The sequence below is a fragment of the Aythya ferina genome, assembly GCF_964211825.1.
Source record: "Aythya ferina genome assembly, chromosome: 11".
Taxonomy (NCBI): domain Eukaryota; kingdom Metazoa; phylum Chordata; class Aves; order Anseriformes; family Anatidae; genus Aythya; species Aythya ferina.
The window spans coordinates 12,364,388-12,376,418 of record NC_140307.1 but is presented as its reverse complement, the minus strand read 5'-3'; the positions used below and the strand labels follow the sequence as shown (position 1 = coordinate 12,376,418).

The 12,031-nt window shown below is 45.7% G+C and overlaps 1 protein-coding gene across 3 annotated transcripts in view; it reads left to right on the top strand.

Annotated features, from left to right (window-relative positions):
* The window catches only part of NPTN (neuroplastin), a 51,067-nt gene that overhangs the window by 19,571 nt on the left and 19,465 nt on the right, over positions 1-12,031 (top strand). For 2 of the 3 annotated variants that reach the window (XM_084532204.1, XM_084532203.1), the window contains exons 2-3: positions 7,073-7,241; positions 10,421-10,515. In XM_084532204.1, coding sequence (XP_084388330.1) covers positions 7,073-7,241; positions 10,421-10,515 — 264 coding nt within the window. Of the gene's footprint in view, positions 1-2,019; positions 2,368-7,072; positions 7,242-10,420; positions 10,516-12,031 lie in introns of all 3 variants that reach the window. The other variant, XM_084532205.1, reaches the window with a different exon arrangement.

Genomic DNA, 12,031 nt, shown 5'->3' with positions numbered 1-12,031 from the left:
CTCCGGCGTAGCCCCAGCAGCAGTGCAGCTACTGGTGGTTTGAAACAGACCCTCACACCCCTTCATCCCCACCAAGAGATGCCTTTGCTGCAGCAGTGGTTGCGTGGTGGCTAGGACAGCTGGCAGAGCTGGATGGGATCACAGCCCTGGGGCTTTGGGTCACTCGGGCTTTGACTTTGGTGATCCCTTTGGTGGCAGGGAGCTCGCCTCTGCTGCTGGTGGTAGCTGGGAGCCTGCAGGGTGAGGAGGCTGTGGGAGCAGCCTTCCCGAGCTGCTGTCATCTCCTCGGCTCTGAGTGGCATTTCCACATTGTGGTGGGCAAGCAGGGGGGAAAAAAAGCCTGTAATTTCAGGGAAGGAGCTGCTGAGCGATGGCAGGCAGGTAGGCTGTGCCGTGCGCTATCGCCTTTTGCATCCAGCAAACCACATTCAGCAGACGCCGGTCTCACTGTTGGGTTTCTGCCTCTTTGGAAATTCAAAGCCTTCAGTGCCTCTTGAAACAGGGACAGTCCAGCAGAGCAGGATCATAACCCCGTCTCCTTTGTTAGCCTGAGCAGCAGCGTGAGAGCAGTGTGAGCCTTGTTAGCCTCCAGAAACAACAGCGGTGCTCTTCGCCCCGTTTGTGGCTGCTGCTAATTAGGGCACAGCAGCTTTTCCTCGCTCCCTGCAGCAGTGGGTTATTTGCAGTAGTGTTTCTACCCAGCACAGAGCTCACCTGCCTTTAGTGCTGAGAGAGTCCTCACCGATGAGCTGATAGCAGAAATGATTTCTGGGGTTAATCCATCTGGTTTCTGAGCCTTTGTTTTTGCAGCTATTGCGGTCGTTCCTCAGGCAGGGCCGCGCCATCAGGGGACGGTTCCTAAATAAGCGTGCACCAAAAGCTGTGCCATCGAATTGTCTGCCAGTCCTCTTCCTGGAAATAAGCTGTGGTGTTGAGGGGAGGGATGAAGCGATCTCGTTCTGTGCGGCACTTCTGAGTGCTGTGAAGCCCCGCAGCCCGGGCGGCGCAGCAATCTGACGGGTTTTGCTGCCTAATCTGCCTGGCCAGCTGTGTTGTAATCTTTGGGTTTTCGGGGGAGGCGGCGGGGGAGAGACCAGCTTTAGGGCAACGCAGTTTTTGGTAGGGACCTTTAGAAGCAGGATTGAAGGACAGCTTGGTGTGCTTGCTCTTAATGCTGCTCAGAAGCTGGTAAGTATTGAAGGACTTCAAAGTAAGGATGGTTTGGGCTGACGGTCAGCAGCACGGCATCTTGTTTCCAAAGGCAAAAATTGTATGGTCTCTTGGGACAGGTGGCACCAAAGGCACTTCCTAGCTAAGGGAAGCAGTCCTGCCTGTGTACGTGTGTACCAGGGAAATTCCCTTTGCCTCGGAAGGGTGGGAGGCACTCACAGCTCCGGTGGTCCATCTGCTTCAGGGAAGTGGGTCAGCAGTGTCCTGGGGACTTCCAGGCCTCACATGTCCGAAATAGGTGGGAAAAAAGGTCAAAGCAGAGCTCACAGCCACAAGCGGTGTAGGGTTTTTCCCCTTTTCACTTCTTCCCCCCCGCCCTGTAGATGGGTCATACAAAAACAAGGCAACTGTTTAGAGAAAGACATCTGGCCACGAGCACTTACTGCCCGTCAGCAGGAAGGCTGACCCAAGAGAAAGGTTTGACACCCACCAGCGTGCTCTACAGCTCGGAGTCGTCTCCTGGCTGGTTTGAAGCAGTGTGCCCTGCAGCCCGGGTCTTCCCGAGCACAGCCCTGTAGGATTGAGCCCTTGTGCCACCCTAGGGCTGTGGGGACGAGCATTTCGTGCCACGATTTGCCTCCCACAATGCTGCTGGCAGGGAATGCTCTCCAACTACCAAGCTGCCAGTGCCCCGTGGTGTGCTTCTGCTCCAAAAGTGGTGTTAACAGCTGTTACTGTAGATGCTGATGTCTTTTCTAACTGTTTTCTGCACCTCGTTGCTTTATTCTTTATGAGATCTTTTTGTTTTCTGCTGGTCTGTCACTGCGTTTCTGCTGCCCCTCCCTCTAGCCGGGTTTGTCAAGTCGCCCATGTCAGAAACTAAGCTCACGGGGGACGCCTTTGAACTGTACTGTGATGTGGTTGGGAACCCCACTCCAGAGATCCAGTGGTGGTACGCTGAAGTCAACCGGGCTGAGTCTTTCAAACAGCTGTGGGATGGCGCGCGGAAGCGCCGGGTCACCATTAACACCGCCTACGGGGCGAACGGGGTGAGCGTGCTGAGAATAACCCGCCTCACCTTGGAAGACTCTGGGACTTACGAGTGCAGGGCCAGCAACGACCCCAGGAGGAATGACTTGAGGCAAAATCCCTCCATAACGTGGATTCGAGCCCAGGCTACTATAAGCGTCCTTCAGAGTGAGTTCGGCGCCCTGCCGCAGTGGTACCGTAGTTCCTAGAGGCAGCCCAGTGCCCCTTGCCTTCCCCTAATCCCCGTCAGCCCCCTGCTGCCTTGTCCTGTTGTTTCGAACCCGACACCGTTCCCGTAGTGCTGACCTGTCTGCCACCCCTCTGTCTTCTCCTTAGGATCAAACGAGTTGGGAGAAATCCCTGGCTTAGTTTCATAGCTGTGTGTGGAAACCAGCCCCGCGTTGAGCTTGTGCCTCTCCCCTACCCCGTAGCTCTGTAGCAGGTTTCCAGCCACCCGAATGCTGGCTTCTCCGTCAGTGCCTTTATATTTGACTTGTGTTCTTCCCAGGTCTAACCATTTTCATTTTTTTTTTCTTCTGTTCTCTTGGAATTTCCTCTGAATGCCTTCCTCACGTGATTTTGGTTGCATATATGCTGCTGTGCAGATCCTTCCCTTTCGGTGATGCGTGACCTTTACTGTGCAGATTTTTCCGTGAAGTCGTGTTGCTTTTCCTTCCCCAGCAGCATGTTTCCTCAGGAGTTCTCTGATGCAGCAGCACTGAACTGATGCAGCTATTCTTAATCCAGCCTGTGAAGGGGGGGGGGTGGGGAACCCACCTCCTTCTCCGATGTTGAAATAATGGCTTTAGCTAAATGACTTTCATCCGAGAATGCTACTTTTGGCAGCAGAAAAGCTTTCAAAAGCAGAGAATATGGTTGAAACAATAGGGACGAAAAGCAATTCTGGATCAAGACTTTTCTGCATTCTGCTGACTTTTCAAGCCAGATCCAGATGGGTTTGGAAGTCTGTCATCAGAGCTGCTATGGCAGAACCCTGTTCCATCTCGTGTAAGATGATGAACTCGTTTGCTAACGAGATAAAGCACATACATAATGAGTTATAGGCAGAGTGACTCAAACCTGCAACGTGAGCCTGCTGCATGGAGATGCAGGAGAACTTGCTTGCTTGGTGAGTTCTCAGTGTCCTGAGGTGGCAAATAATTTCCAGCCCTGGGAAATGGAAACATCTGTACGTGGAAGAATGGGCAGTGAACCCGGTGATGAGGATGTGCCTGGAAAATTGAAGCAGCTTTGGGTTGTTCAGCACAAACCTGCTCAGCCTGTAGTCCTGATGCTTGATCCCTCTTTCATCTGTTGATGTCCAAGAGGACTCAGATCTGTAGATTGCTTGCATTACCCCCAATAGCAGAAGTTGGGTAATTTTAGGAAATAGCACAACCTTAAGGCAAAGCATAAAAACCTCGTCTTGCAGAAGTCACGTCTCCTGAACTCCCCCTGACTCAGACCCTCTGTTTCTCTTGAACACGGTGAGTTCCTGGTGTCTTCCAGTCAGCCCTAGTGACCTACAGAGGGAGAAAAATCTTGTATGAAAAGCCAGTGACAGTGATCGTGTCATTTGGGAGCGAACTGCTGTACAGATGTCTCCGTATGGGCAGTGGGCTTACCTTCTCTCCGGCCACTGAAACTCCCTGCTCTGGGGACTGAAGCCTAACTGCTCATCTTCCTCCACAGCTACCATCACTCATTGCATCTGGTGCTGCTAATTCTGGAGCCTGTGCCGTGACTTCATTGCTAAGTGCCTCGTGACCGGGCTGATTATTCCAGTTTTGTGTTTTATTCACACTTACATGTGGGAGAAAGCATTGAACCGAATACTTCAATGCTTTTACTCCAAAATGTTGGCTGTGTCAGGAGATCTGACCTGTTGGTGTTGGGAAACAGCTCTTGGACACCAAGCTCCTGCATGGCTGTGCTGGAAATGGAGAAGAGCAGACTTCTGAGTTGCCCTTGAGGATGTGGACCTCTGCCACTGCCCAAAATCTCTTGGCAGCTTAATTGTGTGCAGGCACGATTTGTCTCTGAAGCCGGAGTTCTCTGTCTGAACGGTGCTGGTATTTCCAGCTGATGGTGGCTGCATTGCTGCTGGCCTTGTGTGTCATCAGCATCATGGAAAGGGAATGCCAACTGGATCCAAAGAGCAGAACCTCTCTCTTCCCACTGTCATAAATCATAGCTGGTGTCCAATACCAAAACCAGAACGCAGAGAGCTTGAGTGCAACTTGATTTTTTAAACATTAGCACCCAGGAACTACCTCTGGCTTCAAGCTTGTTACTGGTTTGGACAACGAATATCGCTTATGGATGTCTTTATGTAAAAACCTGCTCCTTCATGAAACGGACAGTGCAAGTGGTGTGTGAAAAGCCTCTTGTGCCTTTCCCTTTTGGTAGGACATCCCTGTCTGGACGTTACGATCCCAGTAGTTCTCTGCATGCAATTCATCTTAGAACTCAGTCAGACTGGAATTGCCTCACTGCGTTCAATTATTACCAATTAAAGTAACATAGGTGCAGGGAAAAGATGTAAATGAGGCTGCAGTTGTCTCCAGCCACAAAGCAAGCTTGAAGAGGTTACAAGTCAGGCACAAAAGGCCCCAGCAAAGCAGGCCTGAGACAACTGTAAATATTTTTGGACACCGTAGGTTAGCAGGGACTGAAAACTTGGAGGACACCGCTTTCATAATCAAAGCAAAACATTTAAAACAAACCCCAGCATGAGCAGTGAATTCTAGCAGTTTTTTTCCCTCTATATCAATATTCAAACACTGAGTTACTGTTTTAAACACATTCCTAAAAAGCTCTATAAAGCCCTGGTAGTGACTTTCTCAGAAGGCACGCACGCTTTTTGTTGGCCATGGGAAAAGTAATCAAACAACTTTGTACCCTGTAGGACCCAAACAGCTCCTTGCACAGATAAAATTCCCAGTGGGACTATCACGAGGCAGAAATGCAGTTGATAATGGTGAGGTATCTATGAGAAACATCAGGAAAAAAAAAGCTTAATTCTACAGTACCTGTGAGTTTTTCTACAGTTCAGTGATAGTCTTCGTTTTAAATAGCTGTGAAAAGAAGTTCTGTAGCTTGCCCGCTGAGGAAAGGAGAAAAGGATAGACTGGAGTCCCAGAGGGCTGTGTCAAGTTATTAGTAGGTAGATATTTTACCTCTCTGCCTTTCTGGGAAATAATCTAAGTACTGTAGTATTGGAGAAATGAGTGCTTTATGCGATGAAAAATGCAGTGTTTTTGACAGGACTGTATTTTCCACTGCTCATTCCGTTTAATTTGTTTTCCAAGTGCTTTGCAGATGAATATCCAGAAGACTGCATGCGTATGACTAAATTTGCATTCCAAATAACATGACAAGGCATAAAAAACCTTACAGGATTAAAAATCCTTTGCTGACTTGCAAAAATCACCAAGTCATTTGTTACTGACCAGTTTCCTCACCCTCTCGCACTTTGCTGACCCACCTGCAGAGGAGGGGGCTCCTGCATTCAGAGAGGTTGGTGCTGGGGCAGTGTGGCTGCTGAAATGAGTGGAGGCGAGAGCTGCAGCTTTGGAACTCATTTTGCCCTTTAAAGTAAGGAAATAAATAAATTGAAGTCAGAGGACGCGCATTTACTCCTGGAGCAGTGACCCCTAGTACCAGCTCACTGTACTCCATGTGAAATTAAGGGCTTTTCAGAAGTCTAATGGCAAGAATTCATAAAAATTCATACATTTCCTATAAGAACTGATATCCTTTAAGTCTTGTTCTTAACAGAATGCCTAAAACCAGCTATGATCCCTGAGATCTTCAACTGAAAAGGTTTTTTGCCAAGTTTAGTAGGAAACCTGTCTCCAGCCATTCTAAAAAAAAAAAGTCACCCCCCCATTATTTGTTAGGGAATAATTGCTCAATTTGAAGAAAAAAGGGCAGTGCCCTAGTATGAAGTTGATTGCTTTGGAAATGCTTTCCCCTAAATCATGTCAGTGTGACGGTGCCAGGTAAGACTGCCATGAAAACAGCCCGCTTTCAGTCCTCGCTCAGCCAGCAAAGTATCCAACTCCTTTGGTCTGTTTAGGTCATGAGGCTCACGTATTTTTTTTTTCCCTTCCTAAATGTTTATGGTTCAGGTTACTGTAGAAACCTGACTCATTTTAACAATGTATATTCCTTTTTTTTTTTTTCCTTAATTTTAAGCATTAAGGACAGCCTTTAGCAATCCTTCATCAGACTTGTGCCTTACAGCGGGGTTTGCTCTAATTCCAGGTACTGGTGAAATTGCTGTAGGAGCATTGCTCTGCCAGCACAAAACCATGTCTTGCCTGGAAAAACGGCCAGGTGAAGACAGGGTATCTTAGGTAGACATCAGTCTCTTTGCAGGGGCAAGTCCAGAAACATTATTCAGAAGACTGACTTTGAGGGCTATTCTGCACAGAAAATGGGTTTGTTTCAAACCTCAGAGTAGGTAGAGGGAACAAGTAATCGCCAGGCAGAAGTTGCTTCCAAAGAAATAGCAGATTTCTTATGTATAGTCGCAGGACAAACATTTATCCATTTTATTATCCGTTTTATGTTCAGCCACGTGTAGAAATGATTAGTCATGTTGCACTGACATCTGTAGTAAAGTAAAACATAAAAATCTGAAATAATGAATTCTCTTTTTCCCACACAGGGGAGCTGATCCGTAAGGTGTTGCCTTCGCTAGTAGTCAGTTGTTTTATTGTGACTTTCTTGATGTCTCCCGAATTAGTGCAGTGACACTCCTTGTGTAGTCTTTTTCCCCTTCTCTGTTGCCCTTCGCATTTTAGACTAGTGTGGCACACTTGTCAGTGAAGATTTGTTGCTATTTAATGTGTCCCTTTTTTTCCAGAGCCGAGGATCAATGCCAGCGAGGATGTAACCATCCATCTGTATGGCTCGGCCGTCACATTGCAGTGCAACCTCACCACGAGTCCCAGCCCCCTTTCGTCCAGCTACTGGGTGAAGAATGGAGAAGAGATCCCTGGCACTAGAAAAACTTCAAACACTACAGAATACAAGTAAGTCTCTTCAGGGAAAAATCTACACCTTACACTGGAGAATGGCAGAATTGGCAAACCTGCAGCTGCAGTAGTTAGTGAGTTGCTGGGACTCCAGGGTCCCTGGCTCAGCGTCACCGTGGTCAGACAAATTGTGAGAACTGATCCACGTTAGAGGCTTTACAAAAAGTATGCCTGTGAAACAGTTAAAGGAACAATCTGGGGAGATTGTCTACAGCTGTCCTGCCTGGTTCACAAAAATACAGCATCAACAAAAACACACTGGGAACTTCTCTTTGTCAAGTTGCCCGTAATTTCATGCTAAACTCCTTTATTTTTTTTCTGGTCTGTGTGTGATGTGTGGCATAGGTGCAGACACCAAGTCTAGCTTTCATTTTTCCCCCTCTGAGTATATTCTGCTCTGTCTCTATCCTGTTCACGTCTATATAAGGATGAATTTGCAGCTGTGCATTTTTATCATGCAGGGAAACACAGTACGTAAAGCACTGCTGTAGTCGGCTGTGTTAATCATTTTCTGGCCCTAGGAGAAAAAAGACTGTTCTGAGAGTTGTCTGAGCAGTGCTATGAAATGGTACCAGGTCTTCGTTAAACCAGTGCAGCTGTATCACTTGTGCTTCTTGTGTGTCAGTACATCCACATTTTCAGCCTTAATCTGTTCCACGTGTGCATGCTCTGACTTTGTCTCTGCTTCTTGTCTAAGGGTGTGGAGGAGAGCAGAACGTGTGCAGCCACCTCTTTCATGTCTCTGTTGCTTGCATCAAGCATAAATCCTTTGGAGCTTTCAGTATTCCTGCAATGGGGCTTTCTAGCCGTGGAGCTGATGAGAGCGTACAGAACGTGCTCAGTAATGCCACCAGAGATTTATTGTGTGTGTGGCTTCCTTGCTTTTTTCCCCCTATTTCATTTTCTTCTCTTAGGAGGTAGCATAGATAGCACATAGAGCCTTCTGTTCAGTCTTAAGCTAGAATGAAAAGCACTTGAAGAATATTTTAAGCACCTGTGTGGTGGCATCTTTCTTACTCCTTGGAGATGTGAGACCAATTCTGCCCCTCCTACTTAGCTGTTCCATTAGAAGAAGGTGCTTATATCTAGGCAAGGCCTGTTAAATTAGAGCACATCTAGTTTACTGTGCCTTGTCTCTGCTCTAACGGAGGGAAACCTGCCTGTACACTCACCTGACTTCTCTGTCTCCACCAGAATTCTGCAGGATCATTACTGCACAAGTGTTGCTTGCTGGCACAGGATTAAGAAATACTTAAGGCTTTCACTGCCTTAGCAAAGTGCTTCCACCCGTGGAAGAAACCTGTCCCCTCATCTGCATTCATAGTTCGGAGGAGAGAAGTGGTGACTTCTTTCCATGTTCTTCATCAGTTGATTCAGAGTTCAGTAATAGCTCTGGCCATGATAAGCTGGGCTTCTCCTTAAACCAGGGGGCAGAGAGAAGTTGTTGGCTAGGCTCTTGTCCGTCTTTACAGCTTTGAAGCTCTATCAGTGTACGCTTGTTTTATTGATTTATGGCAATATAACCCAATACAACTCTACTAGAGGCTGCTATACTTTCACATTTTAAAAAGAAGTCTGGAGAACTGAAAAAATGTCTTTTTTTCTTCCACTTCTTAAGCATTGATTTTAAAAAAATAAAAAGTAAAAAAAAAAAAAAAAAAGGAAAAGCATCTAGAGTATGCCTGCTTAAATAGTAAGGCCCTTAAGGGAATCAAAGACAGGTAGTCTGTGCCTTCCCCCATGCTTCCTGAGTTTTACAACAGCTCAGTAATGGAAATATCTGGAGTTCTACAATGGCTTAGTAATGGAAATACCTGGGTGGGGTTTGTGCCGTGAGGCTGGGCGAGGAGCACACGTTTCCACCCTTTGTCAGCGGGCGCTGGTGTTCGGAGTTAACGTGCTCCTGCTTCGCCTGGCTGCGGTTTAAAAGCCAGGTACAGCTTTGATGTTTGGTAATGGTCAATGATTGTTCTTTGTCATGGAGATAATCTTTAATTTTGACTCAGATCTAACGATAACACCCATGTTTCAGAAAGACAGTAACTTCATAACTTAGTTTAGGCTTTCACCAGTGACTGGAAAGTAAGCCCTGCAAACAGAGTGAAGTCTTGGGTCCAAGTGCACGGTCAAAGCGAGCGGCTTTTTCCACATGTCTAAGCAGTTTCCATGTGCAATTAAATTCTTTTATTACAATGCTCTTCTGTAGGGTTCCTGTTCATCTGTGTGCTATCCACTTAATGTGCTTAAAAATAAGTTTAAAAAAAAAAAAAGCCTTTCAGTGTAGGGGAGCGATGGGGAATACTGTACAATACTCTGTTTATGCTGTATGGAGATGTAAACTGTGTCACATCATAGCATGTTTCCCTACTCTAAGATATCTTTTGTAGGTAACTATATGAAGAACATATACCTAGAGCTTTTCAGTAATTTGTTTCCCAAAGCTTTTCAAAGGACAGCAAAAGCTGGTGGACTTGAAGTTAGCACCATCTCCAAAGTATTTTTTTCCTTTGCGTTTTTTGCAGCTCCAGTTTTCTTCTGGTTGGCTTGCATCTGTTTTTCCCTCTGCTAGCTCTTATTGAGTTAGTCTTTCCTAATTTCCTAAATGGCAGCAGATTCCTGCGTGGTGCCTTCCTTCGTGAGCTGACCAGCTTTTGCAGATTTTCCATGTCTCATCTGACTCAGGGAACGCTATTAATGGAGCAGTCTCATATCTGCTGTTACAAAAGACAACAGTTTGAGATGACAGCATTTAGCCATGATTGTATCTCTGATTTATCATATCCCAGTTGGGTGTGCAATGATTCTTTTCCACGTAGGTAGTACATATCATGTCCCATTGAGAGAGAGAGGTGATTTATTAGCTGCCTAATTTTCCATATAAGCTGGAGTGCATAATTAACAGTTGTGAGGGGCCTTCCTTGCTCTTAAACTAAATGCAGCTTTAGCAGCTCAGTTGGTACTGACTAGAGCTCACCCTTTTTCTTGGCAAACAACATTTGTTTCAAGTAGATGCATCTGTACAACCCGTTGAATTAACTGAATTTCACAGCTATTACTTGTTAAAGGATTAAAGTAAAAAAAGAAAAAAAAACAAAAACAAAAACCTCCTAGCCTGCTCATTTTTGAATGCTAACACAATACCTAACACAGCTCATCTGTTCTCTCCCTGTCTGCAGGATTTTGAAGCCCAGAGCAGAAGAGTCAGGGGAATACTTGTGCGTGTTTGTGTTTTCAAACTCTCCTGTAGCCAACGCCACTATAGAAGTGAGAGGTACTCTTTTTGTTTTGTTTTGTTTCCTCTCCCTGAAAGTGAAGTTTTCCCTGCCTCTGCTATCTCACTCGGTATCGGTGCAAGAAGGCAAACTCAGGAGGCCTTTCCTCATGAAATCAAGCCTCTTATCCAATCTTTAGTTATAATTTCAGAGGAAGTTTTACAGAAAATCCCCGGGGTAAGATCTCACAGATATGGGAATGTGAATATTGGAGTTGTGGTCCTCACAGAGGGTACTAAAACACCGTTCTAGCATATTTGTCTGCACTGCTACGATGAGCACGCCTGCCCAAGCAGGATAAAAAGATTGCTGCAGAATATGTATAAGACAACTGGGGCTCCCTCCCCATTTTGGTTTAACAGTAAATGAGGTCTTCTGAATGTATTGAATGTATTTTGAATTCCTGTTCCTGAATGGGGAAAAGTGAAGAGCCAGCATCTCACACGTGACAGCTTGGAAGTGGTGTACTTGTAGTTTTTTGTCTGCAGAGACTAGTCCAACTGCTGGGAAAGCCTGGGTGCCAGTTTGGACAGATGCCCTGTGTCAGATTGAGGTTTTTCTGCTTTCATGTGTTGTTTTTTTCCCTGTCTTGTGCATATTGATACTGCTAGGGTCATAAAGATGTCAGAAAATTGTGGCTAGAATCTGCAGAATGTGAAAGTAGCCCAAAAAAATCTTGTGCTGCAGCAAATATGCTCTTTGCACCGAGCTTTACTGTAGTTGATGCTTTTTTGTTCAATGTTTTAGACATAAAAAAGAGAGGTAGCATAGAGATACTGGTGTTCTATCCAGTGTTAAATGGTTGTTCAATTTGTTTGCTGAATAACCGTGTAAATGACTGGCCAGCATGTGGATGTGGTCACTGCTGTGCAGTAGTTTTCCCCTAATGCTCTCCGGTATGATGCATTATGGCAGCCTTGTTAGTCAAAGACAGATGAGGTCAAGCAAAAACTTGATTAAAAATTCTTGCAGCCAGCCTATGTGTGTCTGGGATTGTACTAATATGCTTGTTTTATGGTGTACTGTAAATTAGTTCGGAATCTAAATGAGCATTACTTACCATCTTCATCACATCCCCAGCTTAGACAGAGCTTTCTCTGCTGCTGTAGGAACAGCAGTGAGTGGGAAGGAGGGTGCTTCTCTATTTCTCAGCATCCCTGCGCTGGTGATGCAGCCTGTCCTCATCTATATTGCGATCACTGCTGTTTAAATTAGGCACCACAGATCTGCAGCAGAAGCTGAAACCTTTTTCCTGGATACTTCTGTTGCCTCATTGAATGCTGCATGGTCAGGTTTCCGAATCCAAAGCAAGTGAGAGGGGTTCAGCAGTCTGTGAGAAATGACAAATTATTCTGAACATCATTTTTCCTCATGAGCAAAGAATCTTTTGAACCATACAAACAGCTTCTTTGCTTATTCATAAGTCAATATTTCCCTTCACAATCCAATGATGCACCAAACAAAGCTTGCAGATTTCCCATCTTGATTTTAAGAGTTTTTAAGTTTTCTTTTAAT